The 27,325-nt window shown below is 40.4% G+C and overlaps 1 protein-coding gene across 4 annotated transcripts in view; it reads right to left on the bottom strand.

The window, feature by feature from the left end:
• Nucleotides 1–1,794: 1,794 nt before the first annotated feature.
• Nucleotides 1,795–27,325, bottom strand: part of LOC109936292 (kinesin-like protein KIF27) — a 109,091-nt gene continuing 83,560 nt past the window's right edge. For 2 of the 4 annotated variants that reach the window (XM_048592885.1, XM_048592892.1), the window contains exons 18-19: nt 19,553–19,720; nt 1,795–6,540 (exon numbers count right to left, since the gene is read on the bottom strand). In XM_048592885.1, the coding sequence (XP_048448842.1) occupies nt 6,080–6,540; nt 19,553–19,720 (629 nt within the window). In that variant the 3' untranslated portion in view covers nt 1,795–6,079. Of the gene's footprint in view, nt 6,541–19,552; nt 19,721–26,475; nt 26,585–27,325 lie in introns of those variants that run through there. The other 2 variants (XM_048592898.1, XM_048592905.1) reach the window with 2 other exon arrangements.

Here is a 27,325-nt window from a genome sequence, read left to right as displayed (position 1 = left end):
TAACATACAAAGATCATAGAGTGATTGAACAGAGCGAGGAATACAAAGTTACAGCTAGTTGGAACAGTTACTGAATGGAGTTACTGAATACTAGATGGAACAGTTACTGAATGTCTTCATTCAAAATGTTTCTACTCTAGACTTAGCAGCCTAAATAACCCTGGACACAGAGTCCAGAAAATTGTTTTAAAAGCATTATACAGTAAAGGTTCCATTCAATGCAGTATATTCTACAGAATATATTTACTAAAGCAGAATAAACCATCTGACCAGAGGAGACAGACTTCTCATCTGAGCAACATACTGCATTTCCTAACATCTATATGCAATCCTAAGCAATATGCCACATATTTTGTGACGGGTATGGTTCCAAAACTCCACAGAGGCAAAACTGTCTAGTCTTCTGCCAGCAATCATCACTACTCATTGTTGCAAGAAGTCACTTCTTGAAGAAATGCTACAAGCTGAACAACATATCAAATAACAAAGCAAATCATTTCTAACCCAACATGTACGTTCAGACCACGGAACAAAATCTTGAAAAACATGTCAATACTGGAAGGGAACATGAAGAACAGCTACTTTGGAAAAACCTATATTACTCTATCACAGGAGAAATGAAGCAGTCATATTGTATAGATTTATTTAGAAATCATCTCTGTAAATGTGAATCCAACTAAATATAAACTAGATATTGGTACCAGCGTCACAGTTATCTTGGATTATATTCCATGGTTCATCTGATATGAAGCTGTGCATAGATTAAAGATACAGGAACTTACAATGTAAAAAGTGTCTTCCGGTACCAGTATCCCAAATTGTTGTACTAGATTATGAAATAACTGTGAAATCACTTTGAAAGCTAATCAAACTCGTACATGTCTCCACTTTGGATTGACTGCTTCATTTCTTCCTAGGGGAACTAAGAATAGTACCCAATACTAATAATGGAGCACAAATATAATCACCTTGTAATTCTCATTCACACCTGCAGTTATATCATCACAAATTCAGTTGGCCATATCTAAAAGAAGTCAGCAGGGAAGATGTAAAATTAGCAACTTTACCTCAAGTGTCTCTATACATGGTTATGTAATTTCCTGATCAAGTCAAAGATTTTACAATGGTAGGAGAGGTAAAGAAAAGGTGTACAACAAATGTTGTAAAAAGAAGTAATCTAAATAACTAATTTGTGTATGTAATTACTGATCAATTTTTGTGATCGGGAAAAAGATTTAGGGAGGGTTATTGTGAAAGGGTAAAGGACCCTGGAGCAACTATGCAATGAAGTCACAGAGCTGTACATCACTGAGCGTAGCATAAGTGCATAAGGGTTATGGTTAGGGTCAGACTGTTACTGTACTACTATCTAAAATGGGAAAGAGTCTTAAGAGCACATTGGTCAAGAACACACAAAGAAGAAAGAGTAGTCCTTATCTAATGTAACCATAGGATCAGAGCCCGGGTGTATCTGTGATTACCATATATAACAATGTTTAATGTTGATGCATAATAAATAGTATTAAGTCTAAGTCTGAAGACAGTCATAGACTTTGCCTTCCCCTTGACCAATTTGTCTTGAAACCAAACCCAGTGTGACATCAAAACACATTATAATAAAGTCCCAGATAACAAGGTGTAGAGCTGGATGAACACAGCAGGCCAAGCAGCATCAGAGGAGCAGGAAGGCTGATGTTTGCGCCAAACCTTTCTTCAGAAAATGAAGGGTCTAGGCCCGAAACGTCAGCCTTCCTGCTCCTCTGATGCTGCTTGGCCTGCTGTGTTCATCCAGCTCTACACCTTGTTATCTCAGATTCTCCAGCATCTGCAGTTCCTGCTATCTCTATAATAAAGTCCCAGTCTGCACTTGTCTCCTGCAATTAAGACTGGAGTGAGTAGGGTAATTTCCCACTTCATGCACCTGACTTGAGGGCAAAAATCCAGGCCAAGGTTACCATTTTATGAGGGTAATCGCAAAGAAAGCCATGATTTATGAGTTTTAAAAATTGGAGTTCAACGACTACAAACTAAAGCATACATTTACATTTTAGTAATACTGTGTTACTTTAGTAACAATTTTGACAGCAAAGAAAAGGCCTTGTTTCAGACAGACTGACTGCCTTTGACTAATGTTGGACAAGGATAGCAACTATATAACACATTGCAGAGAGGTTGAGAACAAGGAAGGTTAATAGATTGAAGCATGTCACTCATTTCTTTGCACCGGGCTGCTTTGGTATTGTTAGAAAGATAGGAAGATTTAGTAGTCTTAGGCATGGAGTTAAGTCTTATCTCCCAGACAATGAAGGGAAATTGGAAAAATTAGTAAACATTTGAACAGTAAACGAACTAAGGGTAATGGTGATTGGGCAGGTAAGTGGAGCTGAGTCCATGAAAAGATCAGCCATGATATTATTGAATAGCAGAGCAGGCTCGACAGGCCAGATGGTCTACTCCTGCTCCTATTTCTTATGATAGGTCTTTCTGAAGGAATGATGTTAATGGTTTGAACAGACTATGCCTGAGGAATGAGTTGTAGATATTCTTAGCTTATATGGGATCAGGAAGGGAAATTGAGTTGAGAGGAAAGGTGGATATTATGAGTGATATTAAACAGGGGATTTGAAAATTTGTAAAAATACAGGAATCTTGACAAAGTTGGATTCGGGGGAGACTAGTGTCAGAATATGATAGGAAGCCATGACGGCAGCTGCACAGATTATTTTGATGTTTGGAACAAAGAAATCAATGAATTTGCCAAAGAATAAGATTGAGAAATGACTTGGCTAGTGAAGTTGAGATTTAGGATGAAATGTCTATATAATCTTTACTGTTCAGTCTGTTTACATAGATATAATTATGAAAGAATGTTAGAGAAATTCAGAAAGAAACAGTTCCAAATGCATCAGGCATGAAGTTTTTCTCATAACTAACGGATTAACTGAAATGTTGCAAATCAAGTTTATACTGTAGCAGTGATCTGTTTATCTTTTTATACGAAAGCAGAAAATAAAGATGTCAGTGATGTGAAAAATTCTGTAGAAACACTGTTGAGGGATTTTGGGATTCAGTCATGTTCAGCATTTTCTGGGATAATTAGAATGCTCAGTCAGTAAGTACAAAAATACATTTTGAATTTGGTGTAAAATGAAGGGAACAAAAATAACATCTAGATTTGATTTGGAATCCATATGGCTGCTAACAACTCAGCACAAATTGGCCCAAATTCTGAAAATGTTTGAAAGAATTTCATCATCAAGACACATTTGAATTATAAATAACTATTATTATTCACATTATTGACTTTTATTTAAAATTATTTTCAACCATAATAGTTGCTAATATTTTTAAAGGATCCTGGTATTGACTGCATTTACTGAAAATATTGATTTATTTCAGCAAGAGAATCTTACATTCTTTTATTTTTACACAAATACAAAATTTCCTTTAAATAAAATTAACAAGTGTAATCATATAAAATGCTTCTACAAAAATAATCCATTTAACTGGAATACTAAAACACCCTCCTTAAAGTACAAAAAAGAACAAGACATGTAGAACACTGAATAAAATTGGACCATGACACCATTGGAACAGAAATGGAACACATTTGGATTGCCAGAATAACATGAACTGCACATCTGCAAAATAACAGTATTGTCATCTGATTAAGAACACTTGATGACACAAATGTTTTTCATCAAGTAAAATCTGTACTTGAATTTACACTTCTCACTAGAATTATGTGGAAAAATTCAACAGTAAGTAGCAAATACGTTCTGTACACAAGGTGAGGAATGTTGATTCGAGGGAGCCGACTAGTGCTGTCATCAAACACGCTTGGGGCCAGATTTAGCAATATCCAATTTAATGGTGAGTAAAGCTCTTTCTACTCAATCCTAATGAAAAGCCTCAGCCACAACCTCAGATCAGCACCCCTGCTGTACCAATGTATCAATTTTTTCCATTATCAACAACTGAGCAAAACTACCAATTAGCATCAAGTTCAGGGCATTATATGGTATAGACCTATGCTTAGTAGAACTAAAATAATTGTTTTCAAACTCATTGCATCTGGCCCAGTAAAAAGGATATATTCATCTCACATGTTTGGAATGGATTTGAATCTGAACTTACAAGTTGGAATCTAATTAAAATACCTTATATCAAATTGGCTTATAATGGCTATAATGCAAGTTTGTTAGGGGGCAAAAAATTAGTTAAAGGAAAATGAACAAGTTAAACAAATAAATTCCTTTTGACGTGTAATGGAGAGACAAATGCAAAAACTAATTTCTGCCTAACACCAAACAACATAAATGGCCAATCAGATCATTTTTAGTGATGTTTGTATGGGAAGAATAGCCAGTACATCAGAAGCATCCCTGGTCTCACTGTCCAATGGTGCCATGGGACCTTCAAAACATTTATTTGAACAATCATATGTGGTTTCATTTTTACGTTTCATTCAAAAGACTGCAACACTGATACTGATCAGTACTAAGTTCATGTTCTGGAATGAGGCTTGAGTGCACAATCTTTTAGAAGTTTCATTTGTTCATCAACAAAGTGGCATTCTGTTTGCACGGTCATAACACAGACCATCTAATTAAATGAAAATTAAAATTAGGAAGTTTCAAGAATGGATGGGTAATCTATTCTACTGGGGTAGATCCCAAGCAGTGCAAATTTAAAAAAAAACCCTCTAAAGTGAGGGAAATATTCTATCAATTAAGCCATGTTAACTTTATTATCGCATGTAATGGTTCTTGGATTCAACCTGGTGCAGATGACACAATTTCAAGTAGTAGAGTGCTTGGGGTATTAAGTTCAGCACTGGCATTTTTAAAACACAAGATGTTGAGAAGTTATGCTGAGTGACCATTAAACAGAGCTTCTGAAATGCATTAACCCATCCACTAATCTACTCATTATTCACAGACATTTAAGCATAATCTAAGGTGATTGTTAAAATGAAATTCTGCACTTTTAAAGTTAATCAAGCTGTTTCAGGTTCTGTTTTTCTTTAAATGATGAAAAGCTACAGAGGGATTCTTTTATTGTGCAAATTATATTATTTTCAATTTCCCCAAAGAAACAACAACTTGTTTAGCATCTTTAATATACTAAAATGCCTCCATGCCTTTCACAGCAGGATTATAAACAAATTTGAAATTGATTCCAAGAAATCTTAGGCCAGGGAGTGGTTTTAAGCAGGGAAGACAGGAGGAGAGGCTTAGCGAGAAAATTCCACAATGAACGTTTTGGGAGCTGAAGGTACACTCATCAATGGTGAAGCATTTGAAATTGGAGATGCTCATAAGTCCAGACTTGCAGGAATGCAGATATTACAGAGAGTTATAGGCTGCAGGATGATTCAGAAAAAGGAAGCAAGTAGGCCAGGGGAGATTTGAAAACCAACACCAGAAATTAACACATTGCTTAGCTAATGTAGATCAACAAGCACTGGGATGATTGGTGGCTAGGATGTGGCACAAGTTAGGTCATGGTCTTCTGCATTTTGGATAACCTCAACTTTATGAGTGTAGAACATGAGGCTGGTCAAGAGTGCATTGGAATAGTTAAGTCTAGAGGTAACAAAATACATGGGTGTCAGTTGCAGATGAGATGAGGTATTGTTATTAGGGTAGAAATGAGTGGTCTTTGGTGGCCCAGTTCAGTTTAGTAAGTAACCATCATGTGCTATAGTTTTACTCCAACTGTGTTTTCCATAGTTCACTCCAAGTAATATTTGTGCATTCTAGTCTTTAATTCAGAGATATGTGTAGTATACTGCAGTTTTCTGATAATTCAATATGAAAATGTTAGAAGCAGAACTGCAAGACTAGATTTTTTCCCCTTTAGTCTTTACAGATTGGAGAACTGATCATCTCTGTTCAGTTAACTGGAGGAATATACTGTTGGATGTGGGTGTTTCTCAACAGAATTCATTTGGAACAATACCACTTTCTATTGCAAGCCCACATCCTTAAACCAGATTTTCCCAGCTAAATCAGGAATTAGCTCATTTGGTTCCAGTGTAAGAATATTGCAAAATTCATAACAAGCAAATTTTATGCTACTTATTGAAGTCCACTGATTTCCTGTTTATTTCAGTAGAATCTGTAGGGATAGAGTTTACGCTGTTACTGAAACTCGGGCGTCTCATGGACACTTGTGTTGCAGTAATCTGCCGCAGCTCTTTGCGGGATAATCTTACAGGAGTAATGACATGAAGCTGTGATGTCTTCTCAATTAACCGAGAAGGCTTGAAAGATGAAGTGAGGGCGTTTGATAGCTGTGCTTCATCTGTCGTTTCTGAACTGAATGAATACTCTTGCTCATGTGTCATTTTTGTGGAGACATTTGCCATTTCAGAAATTTCTTCCAATGATTTCTGATTTTTGTGTATTCCAGGTATGGCTGGAGGACTGGTATTTTCTTCTTCATCATTTTTAGATGGTCTTGAAGCCCATTTTTGTTCCTTTATATAAACTTCTGCTCCTCCTGAGCTTAACACTGTATTACCAGTACCATTATCTGCAATTAAATTCATTTTTAAATATTAAATTTTCTTGAAACAGAGTATAAACATTGAGACAAATTCTATGCTTCTGGTGCAAGTCATGGCTAAAAGAATGAGTGCTAAATTTGTCTGAACAATGTCTTAATAACACTCAAATTAACTGGTCATTTTATTTGTGTTATTAATACACAGTTCCAGGTGAAGAGCTTGGGATTATATGAGCATTGTCCAGGGAGCAGAGAAACTTTAGATGCACGAGATGATGTAAAGGGATGGGGAAAAATAATGGGTAGTGTCAAAACTACTCAGGAAGCCTCAAGCAATTAACCAAGAAGCCTCAACACATTAACCATTAACTTTGCCAAAACAGAAGATTAAAAAGTGATGGACGGAAGTGAGGGCAAATGAAACAATATTCAGGTTTGGATTACTAGATTGGAAGAAACATTCATGCCACAGAAATGCCAGGCAATAACAATCTCTAACAAAAGAGTCTAATCTCTCCACCTTGTCATTCAATGGCATTACAATCACTGAATCACTCAACATCAACATCCTGGAGATATTAGTGGAAGTACAGTCTTGTTAGATGAGAAGATAAAAGTTTTTTTCAAAAAGAAATGGTGTAGATTTAAGGACTTTTGAGCACAACACTTGCTCCCAATTATGGAGGCCATAGTGGCAGCTCTTGCCGTTGCAGCATGAGAGGGCAATGTAGCAGAGGCAGAAAAGAGGGAAAATTGTTTGCGATGAGAGTAGGAGCAGGAAGACTTTCTGCATGTCTTACTGACCTAAGACCTTCAGAGATCATTTCTTTTGCTTGCATCTCAGCCAGAAGCAAGTATTTGATGGTTACATTTCATCAAAGTGTCACAGAACAGTGCCTTCTCCTTTAACTGAATCTTATTTATTGTTTATGGGATGTAGGTGTTATTGATGAGGCCAGCATTTATGCCCATCACGAATTGCCCTGGAGAAAATGATGGACAGCCGTGTTCTTAAACTGCTACAGTCCTTTCGGAGTAGGGATGTCAACACAGTGCTATTGGGAATGGAGTTCCAAGATTTTTGACCCAGCAATATTGATGGAATGTGATATAGTTCCAAGTCGGGATGGCGTGTGGCACAGAGAGGAACTTGCAGGTTGAAGTGTTCCCCTGCCCTGTTCCTGCTAGGTACAGAGGTTTAGGTTTTGGAAGGTGCTGTTGATAGAGTCATTCTAAGTTGCTGCAGTGCATCTTGTAGGTGCTATACGCTGTTGCTACTGTATATCAGTGGTGAGGCAAATGCATGTTCAAGGTTGCCAATGAAGCAGGATACTTTGTCATAGATGGAGTCAAGCTTCTTAAGTGTTGTTGAAACAGCAACTTTTCAGAGAAGTGGAGAATACTCTAAGATGGTAGACCAGAATTGGGAAGAAAGAAGGTGACTTATTTGCTTTAGAATTCTTAACTCTGACCTGCTTTTATAGTCTCAGTATCAATGGTCCAGTTTAGTTGCTGGTCAACAATAACCCAGAGGACGCAGATAGTGGAGGAAATGAGTGATGGTAGTATCATTAAATGTCAAGACGTAAAGGTTACATTCCCTCTTGTTGGAGAACATCATTGATTGACACTTATGTGGCATGAATGTTACTTGCCCAGACCTGGTTGTCACAGAGTCATACAGCACGGAAACAGACCCTTCAATCCAACACATCCATGCTGACCAGTCATTCCAATTTGTCCTAGCCCCATTTGCAGGCATTTGACCCATATCTCTCTAAACTATTCTTATTCACATATCCATCCAGATGCCTTTTAAATTTTGTAATTATTTCTGTCTCCACCACTTCCTCTGGCAGCTTATTCAATACAATCACGGGCCTCTCTGTGAAAATGTTACTCCTCAGGTACTTTTTAAATCATTTCCCTCTCACCTTAAGCCTATGACCTCTAGTTTTGGAGACTCACATCCTAGGAAAAAGGCATTGGCTATTCACCCTACCCATGCCCCTCATGATTTTATGAGCCTCTATAAGGTTACCCCTCAACATCCAATGCTCCAGCAAAATAGCCCCAGCCTATTCAGTCTCTCCCTACAACTCAAACCTCTGTTCCTGGCAACATCCTTGTAAATCTTTTCTGAACCCTCTCAAGTTTACTAACATCCTTCCTAGAGAAGGGCGATCAGAATTGTACGCAGTATTCTAAAAGTGGCCTCACCAATGTTCTGTACAGCCGCAACATGATGTTACAACTCCTATACTCAATGTACTGACCAATGAAGGTAAATGTGCCAATGCCTTTATCATCACCCTGTCTACCAGTGACTCCACATTCAAGGAACTATGCACCTGCGTGTCGGTCTCTTTGTTCACAACACTCCCCAGACCCTACCATTAACAGTACAAGTCCTGCCCTGGTTTCCCTTACCAAAATACAACATTTCACATTTAGATAAATTAAACTCCATCTGCCACTCCTCATCCCATTGTACTCTGAGATAATCTTCTTCACTGTCCATTCCACCACCTATTTTGGGGTCATCTGCAAACTTACTAACCATGCCTCCCTTCTTAACATGCAAATCATTTATATAAATGACGAAAAGCAGTGGACCCAGCACTGTTCCTTGTGGCACACCACTGGTCACAGGCCTCTAATCCATAAAGCAACCCTTACCACCATCCTCTGTCTTTTATCTTTAAAGCAATCTTGTAACCAATTGGCTAGCTTCCTCTGGATCCCATGTGATCTAACCTTACTAACCAGTCTACAATGCAGAACCTTGTCAAATGCTTTGCTGAAGTCCATATAGACAATGTCTACCGCTCTGCCCACAATCTTCTTTGTCATCTCTTCAAAAATCTCAATCAAGTCAGTGAGACACAATTTCACATGCGTAGGGCCACTTTGACTATCCCTAATCAGTTCTTGCCTTTCCAAATGCGTGTAAATCCTGTCCCTCAGAATCCCTCCAACAACCTATCCACACTGATGTAAGACTCACCAGTCTATAGTTCCCTGGCTTTTCCATACAGCCTTTCTTAAATCATGGCACCACCTTACCTAACCTCCAGTCTTCTGACACCTCGCCCGTGGCTCTCCATGAAACAAATATCTCAGCAAGGGGCCTGCAATATCTTCCCTAGCTTCCCACAAAGTTCTGGGAAATACCTGATTAGGTCCCAGGGATTTATCTATCTTCATGCGTTTTAAGACCTCCAGCACCTCCTCTTCTGTAATATGAGTTCTTTTCAAGACATCATTATTTATTTCTCCAAGTTCCCTAGCTTCCATGTCCTTCTCCGCAGTAAATACTGACGTAAAATATTCATTTAGTATCTCACCCATCTCCTGTGGTTCCACACGTAGACAGTCATGTTGATCCTTAAGAGCCCCTACGCTCTCCCTAGTTACCTTTTTGACCTTAATGTATTTGTAGAATCTCTTTGAATTCTCCTTAACCCTATTTGCCAAAGCTATCTAATGATCCCTTTTTGCCCTCCTGATTTCCTTCTTGAATACACTCTGACTGCCCTTATACTCCTCCAGGGATTCACTCGGTCCCAGCGGTCTATACCTGACATGTGCCTCTTTCTTTTTCTTGGCGAAAGCCTCAATATCTCTAGTCATCCAGCATTCCCTACACCTACCAGCCTTGTCCTTCACACTAACAGGAACATACTGTCTCTGAACTCATGTTATCTCATTTCTAGTGACCCTCTGCTTCCCAACCATTCCTTTACTTGCTAGTTGCCTCCCCCAATCAACTTTTGAAAGTTCCTGCCTATTACCATAAAAATTACCCTTACTCCAATTTAGAACTTAAACTTTTTGATTAGTTCTATCCTTTTTCATAACTATTTTAAAACTAATAGAATTATGATCACTTGCTCCAAAGTGCTCCCCCACTGACACCTCAATCATTTGCCCTACCTATTTCCCAACAGAAGGTCAAGTATTGCTCTTTCTCTAGTAGGTACATCCACATTTTGAATAGGAAAGTTTTCTTGTACACACTTATCAAATTCCTCCCCATCCAAGCCCTTAACACTGTGGCAGTTTCAGTCTATGTTTGCAAAGTTAAAATCCCCTACCATTATAACCATTATCTTCTTGCACATTTTGGAGATCTCCTTACATGTCTGTTCTCAATATCCTGCTGACTATTGGGGACCTATAATACAATCTCAACAATGGGCTCATCCCTTTCTTATTTCTCAATTCCACCCATATAGCTTAACTGGATGATCTCCCAGAAATAACTTCTCCAGGTACAGTTGTATTGTTATCTCTTACCAAAAATGCCACTTTCCCTCCTCTCTTGCTCCCCTTTCTATCCTTCCAAAGCATCTATACCTTGGAACATCAAACTGCCAGTACTGTCCATCCCTGAGACACGATTCTGTGATATCTATGTCCCAGGTTCCCAATTGTGCCCTAAGTTCATCTGCCTGACCTGTCAGGCCTCTTGCAATGAAGTAAATGCAGTTTAATTTATCAGTCAGACCTCGTTCTCTGCCAAGGTCTTGTCTGCCTTGACTATTTCACTTGCTCCCCTTATCTATTGTACCAGTCTCAGCCTTTCTTCTGACTATCACTTTGGATCCCCCCTCCCTAGTTTAAAGCCTCGGAGGCAGCACTAGCAAATCTCACGCAAGGACATTGGTCCCCTTCCAATTCAGATCGAAGCCATCCCTCTTACACAGGTCATTTCTACCCCTGAAAAGATCCCAATGGTCCGAAAATGTGAATCCTTGTCCCCTGCACAGCTGCTCAGTTCTGCATTCATCTGCTCTATCCTCCTATTCCTACTCTCACTAGCTTGTGGCACCAGTAGTAGTCCAGATATCATTACCCTCAACAACCTACTTTTTAAACCTCTTGCATAGTTTCCTATATTCTCTCTGCAGAACCTCATCCCTTTCCCTACCTATGTCATTGGTACCAACATGCACAACCACCTCCTGCTGATCATTCTCCCCTTTCAGAATATTCTGCACCCTCTCTGAGATATCTTTGACCCTGGCACCAGGGAGGCAACATACCATCCTGATGTCTTGATGACAGTCACAGAAACGTCTGTCTGTGCCCCAGACTAGACAGTCCTCTATTCCAATTGATCACTTGGAACCTGACATACCCCTCACTACAGTAGAGGTAGTCACGGTACGAGAAACCGGACTTTCAGTGCTATACTCCCTGAGAAGCCATCCTCCAGTCGTTGGTTAGTTCGCTGAGCTGACTGGTTTTCATGCAAACATTTCATCCCCCTTCTAGGTGACATCTTCAGTGCGTCTAGCCTCTGTTGAAGTGCTGTTGTTGTGTTCCATTCTGAATTTGTATGGCCCCGTCTGTTATGGTGGATAGTTCTGTTTCCGGTTTTGCTCCTTTGTGGTATGTAGATGGGGTCTTTTTTAACATGTTTGTTTATGGCACCAGTGGTTGGAAACCAGGCTTCCAGGAGTCCTCGTGCTTGTCTTTGTTTTGCTTGTCCTGGTAGTGTTATGCTGTCCCAGTTAAACTGATGTCCTTCTTTGTCAGAGTGAATAGAAACAAGGAAGAATTGGTTTTGCTGTTTTGCTGCGAGTTGATGTTCATGTATCCTGGTGGTGAGTTTCCTGCTTGTCTGTCCTGAGTATTGCTTCTCACAGTTGCTGCATTGTAATTTGTATATCACATTTGGCCTGCCCATTGTGGGTATGGGGTCTTTCGTCTTTGAGAGTACCTGGCAAAGTGTGGCTGTTGGTTTGTTTGCTACCATTATTCCAAGAGGTTGCAGGAGTGTTGTAGTCAGTTCTGCTATGTTTCTAATATAAGGTAGGGTAGCCAGTGTGTTGGGGTGTACAGTGTCTTCTTGGTGTCGTTTATTTGCCAGGCATCAGCGGATGAAGCTGTTAGGATACCCATTGTTTGCATAGATTTTGTATAGGTATTCCTCTTCATTTTCACATAGCTCCGGGGTGTTGCAGTGTATTATCGCTCGTTTAAACAGAATTTTGACACAGCTCTGTTTGTGGACACTGGGGTGGTTACTGTTGTAATTCAGCATTTGGTCTGTGTGTGTAGTCTTTCTGTATACACTGGTAAGGAATTCAGCGTTGTTCATTCGTTCCACCATTACGTCTAGAAACGGGAGTTGATTGTTGTTCTCCTCTTCCCTGGTGAACTTGATCTTGGTGAATATGCTGTTAATAAGGTGGTTGACCTTGCTCATTTAATGATCATGAAGCAAGAAGGGGGACAAAACGTTTGCACGAAAACCAGTCAGCTCGGCGAACCAACCAACAACTCCAGCCACAACCCGAGCTACAGATCTTCACTGAAACATAAAAAGCCATCCTCCGCTACAGTATCCAAAATAGCATATCTATTTGAGATGGGGATAACTGCAGGTGACTTCTGCAATGTTTCCACCTTCATGAAGCTGCCATCTATCACACCCCGTTGCTCTTGTAAACTCCTCATTGCCTCTAACCTCTGCTCCAACCGATCCATGTGGTCTAATAGGATTCGCAACCAACACACTTCCTGAAGACATAGTTTCCAGGAACATTCAAATTCTCCTTGATCTCCTACATCTAACAGGAAGAGCACATCACCCTACTAAAAGCCATTTCTGCCCCTTTAATAACCTACAGACCCAGCAATTGCCTAAACCAACAATCACAATATACTTTGTTCAAAAATGCAGCATTACAAGTCTCACTGCTTAAAAATACTGCTCTGGGATAACTTACTATCAATCCTTAATATTAAAAGTCAATCAAGAGACAGATCTCAGTTCAAACATAATACACAGGGCGGCACAGTGGCTCAGTGATTAGCATTGCTGCCTCACAGTGCCAGGCACCTGGGTTTGATTCCACCCTTGGGCCACTGTCTGTGTGGAGTTTGCATATTCTCCCTGTGTCTGCGTCGGTTTCCTCCCACAGTCCAAAGATGTGCAGGGTAAGTGGACTGGCCATGCTAAATTGCCCCATAGTGCCCACGGATGTGTAGATTAGGTGGGTTAGACATGGGAAATGCAGGGGTAGGGAAAGGGGTTTGGGTGGAATGCTCTTCGGAGGGTCGGTGGGGACTTGTTGGGCCATATGGCCTGTTTCCACACTGTAGGGATTCTATAAAAAAAAAGCCTTCACCTTGTGGTTGGCTTGCTGAGCTGTTTTGTTGTTTTTGTTTACTTTATTCATTCACAGGATGAGGCCGTCGCTGGCTAGGCAGCATTTATTGCTCATCCCTAATTGCCCAGAGGGCAGTTAAGAGTCAACCACATTGCTGTGGATCTGGAGTCACATGTAGGCCAGACCAGGTAAGGATGGCAGTTTCCTTCCCCAAAGGACATTAGCAAACTATATGGGTTTTTCCCCTGACAATCGGCAATGGATTTATGGTCATCATTTGACTTCAAATTCCACCATCTGCCATGACGGGATTCAAACCCAGGTCCCATGAACATTATCTGGGTCTCTGGATTAACAGTCCAGTGATAATACCACTAGGCCATCACCTCCCCTAGGTTGCTAGGAATTCCCGTGCTTGTCTCTGCTTTGCTTGTCCCAGGATCCTGGTGTTGTCCCAACTGAATTGGTGGTTCTCCTTATCCATGTAAATAGAGATGAGTGAGTATTGGTCGTGTCTTTTTGTTGCCAATTGACGTTCGTGTACCATTGTGGTTAGTTTCCTTCCTGTTTGTCCAATGTAGTGTTTGTCAGTCTCTGCAGGGAATCTTGTATATGACATTGGTCCTGGTAGAAGCCTGGTACTCCACTAAGGAAGCCACCAATAAACACATAGTGCTCGACCCCATATACACTCCATTGCGAAGGAAAACCATAAGTGAGACACCAGTCCGACGGACAGAATTCAAATAACAGATGGGAAATACAACAGCGCTTCATCGGAGGCTGCACTGATGATGTTACCAGCAAGGTAATGAAACATCTGCGGAACAAAGAACCAGCTCAGTGAGCCAATCAACCACAACATCCACAACCCGAGTTACAAATCTACTCTAAAACCTTAGTGCCTTCACCTTACTGACTAGTATATATTTACAAAAAACAGGTTAAGATTTAGAAGTTTTATAAATCTTAAATTCAAACACTTGGTCAGGCTCAAAAACCAAAAGGTCGTCCTCTTCTCCTGTAGTTTCAGGCAGTGATTTTTTTTAAAAAATCAGATACCTCTGCAGCTGCATGAGAAGCTGGATATTAGACGTCCCATGTCAGCTATGAAACTGCCTGCTTATTATTTCAGAGAAACTTAATCTCCAGAGCCCTTGTGCAATTTCTCGGTCTAACCACTGTGAAATTACTCTTGTTAGCTGCTTCATAAAGTTCTCCAGATCTTGCTGCATACAGCCAATGACTGCTTCAATACATTAGGAGTCACGAATGGTGGTCAACATATTATGCATTCATCAGTGTACATCACCGCATCTGACCTCATGACAGAGGGAAGGTCAATGATATAGAAGCTGAAGATTATTGGGCCTAGGACACTATTTTGAGAAAGGGCTATTTTGGCACAGTGGAAATACTTTTTGAGCCAGAAGGTCTGGGTTCAAGTCCCACCTGCTCCAGAGGTGTGTCATTTCATGTCTGGATGCTGTTTTAAAAATATCTATCCTGAGGGACTCCATTAGTGATATACTTAAACTGAGATGATTGACCACTATCAATCACAATCATCTTCCTTTGTATTAAGTATGAGTCCAGCCAGAGAAATTTTCCACTGACTCTCATTCACTCCATTTTTACTACAGACATATCTGGGCAACTTTATACACTGTTGGATAAATGCTAGTGTTGTAGCTGTACTGGAATAATTTGACTGATTATGGAGCACAATTCTTCAGTGCCCTTACTGTAATATTATCAAGGCCGTTATTCTTTATGGTATACAGTACATTGAGCCTTTTTTTTGATATCACATGGAGTGAATTGAGTTGGCTGAAGGTTGGCATCTATGATGCTTCGACCTCAGAAGGAAGCTGAGATGATTCATCTGATCCTCATGGCTGAAATTGGATACAAATGCTTCAGCCTACGTTTTGCACCAATGTACTGGGCCCCCCCATAATTGAGGAGGTGAATATTTGTGAAGTCTCTTCTTTATGTATCCACATAAGTATCCACCACATTCATGATTGAATATTTAAGTATCTATCATATTCACGAATGAATACTGCAGGGCAGCAGAACTTAGATATGAACCATAGGTTGTGGGATCACTTAGCACTATCTCTTGCATGTTGCTTATGCTGTCTGGCATGCAAACAGCGCCGGACTGTAGCTTCATCAGGTTGATGCCTCACTTTTCGCTGGTGCTGCTCCCACCATGCCTCCTACACTCTCATTGAACCAGGATTGATCTTCCAGTTTGATGGTAATAGTAGACTGGTCCACAAGGTTACAGATTGTGCTTGGATACAATATTTCTGCTACTGATTGCCTACAATGTCATACGGATGCCCGGTTTTAAGTTGCTAGATCTGTTTGAAATCTGTCCCTTTAGTATGGTCAGAAAGCCTCACAACACGAAGGAGAAGTATCTTCAATGTGGACTTGGGATTTCATCTCCACAATGGCAGTGTGGTTTTCAAGTCTACTAATGCTGTCAGGGGCAGACACATCTGCCAGAAGTATATGGGTGAGGACAAGATCAAATATATTTTTTACCTCTTGTTGGCTCCCTCAGTAAGGTGATGCAAACCCAGTCTAGCAGCTAAATACTTTAGGACTTAGACGGCTCAGTCAGTTGTCATGCTATCAAGCCACTTTTGGAGACGGACACTGAAGTCCCCTAGCCACCGGGGGACTGATTCAGTGCGATTATGGTCGCAACAGGTGATAATCAGCAGGAGGCTTCCTTGCACATGTTTGACCTGATGCCATGAGAATTCATGGGGGCCAAAGTCTACGTTAAGGATTCTTATGGCACCTCCCTTCTGACTGTACCATTGTACAACCACTCTACTGGGTCTCAAATTCATAGAGGTCCACAGCACAGAAAAAGGCCCTTCAGTCCATTGTGTCTGTGCTGGTCAAAAAATAAGCACTTAGCTATTCTAAGATAACAAGGTGTAGAGCTGGATGAACACAGCAGGCCAAGCATCATCAGAGGAGCAGGAAAGCTGACGTTTCAGGCCTAGACCCTTCTTCAGAAAATCTGCAGTTCCTACTATATCTGAAACCACTTAGCTATTCTAATCCCATTTTTCAGTACTTGACCTGTAGCCTTATTTGCGTTTGCATCACAATTGTACACCTAAATACTTCTTAAATGTTATGGAAGTTTCTGCCTCTATCACCCTTACAAGCAATGAGTTCCAGATTCCACCACCCTCTGGGTTTTCTTCCTCACATTTTTTCTAAATGTCCTGCCTCTTACCTCAAATCTATGCTCTTGGTCAATGATCCTTCCATCAAAGGAAAAAGCTTCCTCCCATCTACCCTGTTTATGGCCTCAGAATTTTATACATCTCAATTATGTTTTCTCTCAGTTTCCTCTGCTGCAAAGAAAATAACCCCAGTCCATCCAATCTTTCTTCATAATTAAAACTCTCCAGTTGAGGCAACACACTGGTAAATCTCCTCTGCCCTCTCACTTGTGCAACTGCATCCCTCCTATAATGTGGATTCCACTGACTGAGTACTGTACTCTAACAATCTACCCTCCAAGTGAGACAAGACATAGGTATAGTGATGGCAGTGTCTCAGGCATTGACTATAAGCATGAGCATGACAATGTCATTTTTTAAAACTCATTCATGGGATGTGGGCATTTATTAAGTCAGTATTTTTGTCCATCAGAAGATGGTGGCATGTTGCCTTCTTCAATGGTTATCGTCCATTTTCTGTAGGTCCCTCCATAACAACTTCCCATATTGCTTGATTTCACAAGACACCACAAAAATGTTTATTTCAGCCTTAAATATGTTCAATGATGATACATGATGGAATGATATAACACCCTCCCTAATAGCATTATGTGTCTACATACACCAACTGAATTCCAACGGCTCAAGAAGGCAACTCACCACCACCTTCTTGAGGACAACTAGGGATGGGCTTTAATATTGTCCCATCAGCGATACCCACATCCCATGAATGAATAAAAAGCAACAAAAAATAAACTTTAGCAACTCTGGTTCCCATGACCTCGATGATGGCTGCACCTAAGTCAAATGCTGCCTCTGCAGTGAAGGAAAAAAAAATGTAGCCTTACTTGTGACTTACCAGCTATTTGTTGCTACCAGTTATAGTTTTCATGTTGTACAAGAATGTTAAAGTGTTGCAATGTATTTTGGTAATATGCCTGCCACAGCTGAATAACTGGGATTATGGGAAAGTTGTGATAATGAAGCTTGCAACAGTGGAAATTTGTGAGAGTGTGGTGAAGCATGTGAGTGCTGATTTCTAAAGTTTACTGATAGGTGAGTAATGAGAGTGTGGTGCATTCAGCAGTGGTAGTGGTAGATTGGTGTGATAGATGGTAGCAGATGGCATTTGAAGTAATATCCATTCACCCTGACCATTTTTGTGAGGTCATCAACTTTTACTGACACTGTATCCAGCTTTTCGGGGCTAGAATTCTGGCACTGATCTCTGGGTTGACTGCTCCCACTGCCTTCAAAGGATATATCCAGAAGGCCTCTGGGATCCTTGTGGAAATATTAACTTTCTCCTTCTGTCCACCTCTTGACTAAGGCTACCAGTCTGCATACACAAAATGAGGATCCTTCTCTCTGGCCTGCTGTTCTAATGGCATGATTTCTTCCAGCTACTTCCACCATCTGTACCCAGACTGCAACTCCCTTGTAAGAGTTGCAGACTGGGTTTATTTGATAACAGCAAGCTAACTTTAATTAGTGATTGCCTTGCACAAATCTGGATCCCCTGATGAGCTTTAGTCACTCAGCAACATATTTAGTGCTGGGCTATATGCCACATTCCTGGAGACAGCTTGCTGCACAACCTGCATCACTTCCATCAGAAACAGACAATGACACATTGCTAACCCTTTGTCCAAGAACAGTCTTATCCTTTTTTACCATTACTCAACAAACCATTTGTGGATCAAAATCTTGTCAATAAAATTATAATAATATGGAACAGAATAAACAGAAACAGTTTTCAGTGATTGAGGGGTCTGTGAAGAGGCTACACCAATATAAGAGTAAACATAGGAGAATTAGAGTGTAAAGAGGAGAATTTTTTCTAGCTACACAAAGCTGTGAGATAATGGATGCAAAATAAAACTGTTATTGAAGCACCGGCTATTTCAAAATTTAAGAATAATTACCTAAATGGTTGAAGGAAAAGGGACCAAATGTACATGAAAACAGCATGCATTTGGTACAAAAACAGAAGTTGCTGGAAAAGCTCAGCAGGCCATTAACGTCTCAGAACAGTTCTGAGGAAGGGTCACCGGACCCAAAACATTAACTATGATTTTTTTTCTTCACAGACCTGCTGAGCTTTTCCAGCAACTTCTGTTTTTGTTCCTGATTTACAGCATCCGCAGATCTTTCGGTTTTATTTAGCATGCATATGGTATTAGATTTACTACTAAGATTGGGAATAAACGTCAACACAAACTGGTTACATAGAAATGTAGTAAGAGTTAGGGAACAGAAGGATACATTTGGCCCATTGTGTCCATGCTGTAGTTGGGCCAGCTGATATTAGTTTAATTTTCTCTTAAAATCTAAAGCCAAGAAGTAGCAGCGTTGTGGCATGTTGGAACTCCAGTACACCAATAGGGTACCCTTCTGATTTATGCTATGTTATTGCAGAGAGATACTGAATACCACCAACAGGTAAAAATCAAGGAGACAGATATTCTTAAGCAATTTGAACTCATCTCCAGCAGCTAGAGTTAGACAGTCACTGTGGCACAAGGAGGCCATCTGGCCCAGAGAATCCACGTCATGTAAGCATGTGGAGAAATGAGATTTATGTTTATGGGAAAAAATGAAAAATAATTTCCTAGAAAAATACTTGAAAGCATGAATGATAAAGCAGTTAAGTACTTTTTGAAGCTGCCATGTGCTGATTCTGGTTTAACGATTCGACCAATTCCCTCAGTTTTTTCTTTAATTCTCTGCTTGTTTTTTTGTAGAAATACAGGTCCTTCTCCAGTTGTTGAATTTTTGATTCATATGCCTTAATGCCATCTGCAGGTCCATCACCACTTCTGTCTGAAAAAACAGAAAATCATTATTATAGTTTATAATTATATTTATGTCCTCACAAAATGTACATAACACATGATAATAAGCTGCAATTATATAAAACCTTTCATGTAACAAAACATAAGTGCTTCAAAAGCCTGTTGAAAGTAATTTTTGACAAGGAGTCATATGAAAATATACAAGGAGAGGTTATGGCCTTTGGTTTTAAGGATTATCTTAAATAAGGAGAAAAATGTTGACTGAGAAAATTCATGAGCCAGATAGTGGAAAGCACAACTGCCAAATGTGAAGTAATTAAAGTTGGGGATTTGTAAGAAGACTTACTTGGAAGAATATAGCTAGAGGACGGCTTTAGGATAGGCTAAGAATGGGGAGATGCCTGGATATCATGTTATGTAAAATTAAGGTTGAGAATTTCAAAATGGAATTATTACTGGGCCAGGAACCAATATTAGTGACCAGGGGCATTACTGCCGAACTAAGTACATGTTGGGATACTGGCAGAATATTGGTTGAGCTCAAGGTTATGGAAGTTGAGCAATGGAAACCCAACCAGGAGAGCAACAGAATTCTCAAGTCTAGGTTTAACAAAAATATGAGACAGAGTTTCACCAGCAGTTGAGACTGAGATGGAGTTGGGCAATGTAATGTTGGTGGACGTCAGTGTCCCTCGTCATGTTTAAATCAAATATAACACTGGAAAAGCTAGAGTACTTGGGGAAATAAATAGTGATGTCTTGAAAACAACTCATATTACAGAAGGGAAGGTGCTGAAGGTCTTAAAACTCCAAAAGGTAGATAAATTCCCAGGATCTGATCAGGTGTTTCCCAGAACTTTGTGGGAAACCAGGGAACAGATTGCTCAGCTCCTTGCTGAGATATTTGTATCATCGACAGCCACAGGTGAGGTGTCACAAGACTGGAGATTGGTGAATGTGGTGCCATTATTTAAGAAAAGCTGTAAGAAAAAACCAGGGAACTATACACCAGTGAGCCTTATGTCAGTGGTGGGTAGATTGTTGGACAGGATTTACATGCATTTGGAAAGGCAAGATCTGATTAGGAATAGTCAACATAGCTTTCTGTATGGGAAATTGTGTCTCACTAACTTGATTGAGTTTTTTGAAGAGGTGACAAAGAAGATTGATGTAGGCAGAGTGGTGGACTTTGTCTATATGGACTTCAGCAAAGTGTTTGATAAGGTTCCACATTGTGGACTCATAAGTAAGATTAGATCACATGGGGTCAGGGGGAACTAGCCAATTAGATACAAAATTGGCTCGAAGGTAGGAGACAGAGGGTGGTGGTAGGTGGTTGCTTTTTGGACTGGAGGCCTGTGAACAGCGGTGTGCCACAAGTGTGCTGGGTCCACTGCTTTTCATCATTTACATAACCTGGATGTGAATACAGGAGGCATGGTTAGTACGTTTGCAGGTGACAAATGGTAGTGGACAGTGAAAAAGATTATCTCAGAGTATAACGCGACCTTGATTAAATGGACCAATAGACTGAGGAGTGACAGATGCCGTTTAATTTAGATAAATGGGAGGTGTTGGATTTTGGTAAAGAAAACCAGGCGAGGACTTATACAATTAATTCTAAGGCTCTGGGGAGTGTCGCCGAACAAAGAGACCTAGGCGTGCAGGTGCACAGTTCCTTGAAAGTGGAGTCGTGGGTAGACAGGGTGGTGAAGAAAGTGTTTAGCATACTTGCCTTCATTGGTCAGAATATTGAGTATAGGAGTTGGGATGTCATGTTGCGGTTGTAAAGTACAGTGGTGAGGCCACTTTTAGAATATTGTGTACAATTCTGGTTCACCATCAATAGGATGTTGTTAAACTTGAGAGGGTACAGAAAAGTTTTACAGGGATGTTGCTGTGACTGGACGATTTGAGTTATAGGGAGAGGCTGAATAGGCTGTGGCTTTTTCCCTGGGAGGCTGAGAGGTGACCTTATAGAGGTTTATAAAATCATGAGGGGCATAGGTTGGGTGAATAGCCAATGTCTTTTTTTCCCAAGGATAGGGGAGCCTAAAATGAGTCAGCGTTGGTTTAAGGTGAGAGGGGAACAATTTGAAAAGCATGCTGAGGATGGTGCTTGTACAGAACAAGCTGCCAGAGAAAGTGGAGGAGGCAGGTACAAATACAACATTTAAAACACATCTGGATGGATATATGAAAGGAAGTGTTTAGAGGGATATGGGCCAAATGCTGGCAAATGGGACTAGATTAGAATGGGATGTCTAGTTAGCGCACACAAGTTGGACTGAAGGGTCTGTTTCCATTCTATATGACTCTATGACTTTGATATGGGCTGTTTTAATGCTGTGGTAGGGTGAAAATGTGTTTCTGATGATTTAAACATAAAGTTGCAGGGGAGTGGGCACAAATTTGGGATGTGCCAGTACATTCAAAGACTTTGGGCAGGTGCAGAACTTTGTTTTGCAGGTTTCCAGAACAGAGTGGTCAAGAGTTGTTTTTTTGAGAAGTGGAATAATGACAGTGAAATGGTCAGGAAGTGGAAGAGTACCTGAGGAGTTGGAACCATTAACACCAGCTGACCTAAGAGCCACAAACTGAAGGTAAGTGGTCAGGAGATTGGTGGAAATAGAATGGAGGAAGTAGGAGGTTTTTTTTAATTATTCATTTGTGGGATGTGGGCATTGCTGGCTGGCCAGCATTTATTCCCAGTCTTTAGTTGCTCTCAAGAAGGTGATGGTGAGCTGCCTTCTTGAATTGCTAAAGTCCACCTGCTGTGCTGACCCATAATGCCATTAGGGAGGGAATTTCAGGATTTTGACCCAGCAACAGTGAAGGAATAATGATATATTTCCAAGTCAGGATGGTGAGTAACTTAGAGGGGAACTTACATTTGGTGGTGTTGCCATATATCTGCTGTCCTTGTCCTAGATAGAAGTGGGTTGCTGTTTTGGGAGGTGCTGTCTGAGGATCTTTGGTGAATTTCTGCCCTGCATCTTGTAAACAATACACACTGCTGCTACATAGTGTTAGTGGTGGAGGAAGTGGATGCTTGTGGATATGTCACCAAACAAGTAGGATGCTTTGTCCTGGATGGTGTCAAGCTTCTTGAGTGCTGTTGGAGCTGCATGCATCCAGGCAAGTGGGGACATGATGGACAAGCTTTGGGGGGTCAGGAGGCGAGGTACTCACTGCAATATTCTTAGTCATTGACTTGCTCTTAGCCACTGTATTTATATGGCAAGTCCTGTTGAGTTTCTGGTCAGTGGTATGCTTATAGTGGGCGATTGAGTGATGGTAACACCATTGAATGTCAAAGGATGGTGGCTAGATTGCCTCTTATTGGTGATGAAGAAAGCCTGGCATTTGTGTTACTTGCCACTTGTCAGCCAACTCTACATATTGTCTAGATCTTGTTAATTTCATTGACAAGATATACTCAGAAAGAAAAGGATGAGAGAAACTAGAGATAAAATGTGAGGTTAGGATGATGGCAAGGACAAAAGCTATAGGTGATAACAGAATGCAATTTGTTCACAATTTTTGACAACTTATTGATGTATTTTTTGGATACAATTAATGCCAACCATGCTGGGAGTACATTCAGCTTTAATACTAGAATATTCAACTACTGACATTGTAAACTTGCAAATTCCAGACTTGAATGACTTTCACACTTGGCTGTATTATATACTGAGGGCAAATTCCCCACATTTATTTCTTTGACCAAGTTTTAGGTCATCAACCCTAATAACTCTTGATATGACTGTGTCAAATTTTGTTTCACACCATTCTCAAGAAGTGTGTTGGGGTGTTCTAACACATTCAAGTGCTACAGTAAAGATAAGTTATTCTTGTTCAAGCCTGAAATAAATTGTTAGCAATTAAAAAGTCAATAATCTCAATAAACAATGTACTTAATAATATTGGGTCTTTCAAGACCCTTGTGGACATGACTCCTCTGATTGTTTAGCAGTACAAGTAACCACCAAATCAGCAAGATCCCATGTTTTCTCCCTACCTTGTCGTGAATTAGCTAATTTCAGGTGAGTGGGAGGCTATAATTGGTTTCACTGTCTTTGGCTACAGTGGAGAATATCAGCGATATTCTTACTTCTAATTGATATCAAATAATCCCTTTTAGAATACATTTGTGGGAAAAGTCCCTAGACATAGGGCATGTAAAGGCAAAATATGGTTCATATAGAGCCAGGGACATGTTAGTATTAATACCTAAGACTCTGAAAGATAAAGAAAAAGGGAGATTAAAAACCAAAATTAAAATGTCAATTTCAGACAAAATCAAAACATTAAAAAAAACCCGAAGAACAAAAGGATTTTTCCCATTTCAGGGTCTGAAATTTCACTTACTTGCTGCTCTGTTAGCAGGAGAGGTGAAAATGTGCCTCAAATCTAGGGGGTGGAATCATTCGACATTTGATGCAAATGAAACAGGGCAGTACAGAACACAAGCTCATTGGTGAGCTGCTCGTTGGAATGTTGGAATGACACATGCCAACTCCAACTGTGAAGAAAAGGCTTGGGTAGGCCTGATAAATAAAATAAAATAAATTCCTTCTTAGCTTTAAGGTTTACTGATGTTTCTTTTTAGCTCCCCGATAAAATCAACAGTTTTACTCTTTTTTTTGTAAGGGTTCTTTTGATTGCCCATCATAAATTCAGTAGAAAGCCCAGTAAAAGAATCACAAAATCCTGCAGCCATACAGCATGGAAAGAGACCCTTCAGTCCAACTAGTCCATGTTGAACGTAATCCCAAACTAAACTAGTCCCACCTGCCTGCTCCTGGCCCATATCTCCAAACCTTTCCTATTCATATATCCATCCAAATGTCTTCTAAACATGTAATTCTACCCGCATCCACCACTTCCTCAGGAAGTTCTTTCCACACGTGAAGCACCCTCTGTATAAAAAATTTGCCTATTATGTCATTTTTAAATCTCTGTCCTCTCACCTTCAAAATATGTCCCCTAGTCTTGAAATTCCCAATCTTAGGGAAACGATTATTATCAGCAACTCTATCTATACATCTCATTATTTTATAAATTTCTACCAGGTCACCTCTCAACCTCGTACGCTCCCGTGAAAAAAGTCCCAGCCTATCCAGCCTTTCCTTAGAACTCAAACCTTTTCTATACCTGGCAACATACTGGTAAATGTCTTCTGAGCCCTCTCCAGCTTGATAATATCCTTCCTATAACTGCAACCGGAACTGGACTGCAGAAGAGGCCAGAAGAGGCCTCATCAATGTCCTGAACAACCTCAACATAATGTCCCGACTTCCTTTTTAACCATCCTGTCTATATGTGATGCAAACTTTAAAGAATTATGTACCAGCACACCTAGGTCCCCCTGTTCTACAACATTACCCAAGGCTCTATCATTGACTGTATAAGCCCCACCCTTGTTTGTTGTACCAAAATGCAATACCCCACATTTATTCAGATTGAACTCTAACTGCCGTTTTTCAGCCCATTAACCTATTTGATCATGATTCCTTTGTAAATGTAGAAACCTTCTTCACCAATTTTGCTGTCATCCGCAAATTTACTAACCATGCCTTCTATACTCTCATCTAAATCATTTACGTAAATGATAAACAAAAGGGGGCCCCAGTTTGGTTGCAGAGCACAAAATAAGGTAGGCAGCAACTCAGTTATGCTTCTTATATATCAAATTTGGTTTGATTATGAAGTTTAACTCCATCAAGTCAAATAGTAATTGTATGTTCCACAATGCTGTCATACTGAGAAGGCATGGAAGCGTTTGTCCAACTTTCCAAACCACGACCTTCACCACCCAGAAAGATGACAGCAGCACCCACTTCGGAATACTTATCACCTCCACATTCTGTTTGAAGTCATACACTGGCTTAACCATTTATTTCTGTTCCTTCACTGTCACTGGGTAAATATCATGGAACTCAGTCACTGACAACATTGTAGCAGTGCCTTTATCACAAGATCTTTACGAATACTAGTTAGTTTCTTTAAAAAAAAATCAGTTAAATTTTGAAGCCAATGGATTATCATATGTGTGTTTTGTTGATAAGTAAAGCAAATGCTAATATGTTACAATTGTGAAGCAGATTCTACTTTCTTACATCCATGACACTGGATGACCAAAGATTTGCATATTAGGTGGACTGGCCATGCTAAACTGCCCATAGTGTCCAGGGATGTGTAAATTAAATGCATTAGCCGTGGGAAATGCAGGGTCACAGGGATATAAGGTATGGGGGTAAGTCTGGGTGGGATGCTCTTTGGAGGGTCAGTGTGAACTTGTTGGGTTGAATGGCCTGTTTCCGCAATGTAGGGATTCTATGCAGTTGCAGAAACATATGAGAAAGAAAGAGAAGACAGACAGCCAGAAGGTGGAGAAGAACACTAAGATGCAGAGAGAAAGGCTGACATTATTTTGCAAGAAAATGATTTTTAAATTCAAACAAAGCCTCTATTTAGCAAACAGATAAGAAACGAAGATAATAGGGGTTGGAGAAGATAGGAGAGCAGAAAAATAGGATGAAAGAGCCACTGACCTATCGCTACTGAATTCTTTTTTTGAGTGAGTATAACAAGTACTTGTAAAGATGAGGAAGGCGTCAGGGCAGAATGGGGGAGGGTGGGGTAGGTTGATGCGTCGAGCACATAGCTCAGTAGGGTAAAAAGAATCTGATGGGAGTGAAGAGGTTGGTACAAAGGGAAAGGATGGAGAAAATACAAATGATTTGAGGAGGGTAAGGAATGGGAAGAAAAGCAACTTACCCGCACAGCCTCCAACCCAAATGAAACCTGCAGTCACTGGAGGTGCCATTCTCTCCAACACCATCTCCCACCAAAAATAAAGAAAAGGACAAGACCACCAAGACAGAAGCTGGAAAAAGAGAGAGTTAAGGATAAAAAAAAAGTGAAAAGAAAATCTAAAGCTGAGATAGTGCAAGTGGCATCCATACAAAGATAGTAGAGGCAGGTAAGAGAGACCATGGGCTGAATCTTACAATTTTTTGGCTAAGTCTGAGTTGCATCAAGTTTTTTTTGGACTTTTTTTTGCTGTGAGGCCTAGTAAGTTTTCTCACCTATCTTACCAAACTTGATGCAATAATTACCTATACTGTACCTATAGCATCTCTCACGTCCAATTTCCACTCATTTTACTGTGCATCATTCCCACAACTTGCTACTCAGTGAATATTTTCCCAAAGACTGACATCCTTGGTGCATCCATCTTAAAAGGGTGCTGTGCACCTGGATGAGCATTTACGTTGCGAAGCTACCCTGGCTTGTTGATGGACAGAGTCAGAACATGGCAGAGAATGGGAAGATGGCACTGTGTTTCTTCAACAGGGACCTGGAGGCCCTGGAGGATGGGGCAATGCAAAGGAGAGGAATCCTCTTTCTGAGTATTGGCAAAGGAGTTCATGCCGGCAGTTCCTACCAGCCTGGTCCTAGGTTGTCAATCGGGTCAGAGCCGGCTCCAGCATTTGGAGGAACGGCCAGCAATGTAGAAAGCTTAGTGACCTACTCCCTTTACCAGACTTCCCTCTGTCACTTCACACTTACTCTCTCTATCTCTGCTATTGCTCTCACCCCCCACGAAGGCTCATGCTCTGCCACT

This window comes from Rhincodon typus, chromosome 3, assembly GCF_021869965.1.
Source record: "Rhincodon typus isolate 14 chromosome 3, sRhiTyp1.1, whole genome shotgun sequence".
Taxonomy (NCBI): Eukaryota; Metazoa; Chordata; class Chondrichthyes; order Orectolobiformes; family Rhincodontidae; genus Rhincodon; species Rhincodon typus.
The sequence above is the reverse complement of the archived record's forward strand: the minus strand, read 5'-3'. Positions and strand labels throughout refer to the sequence as shown.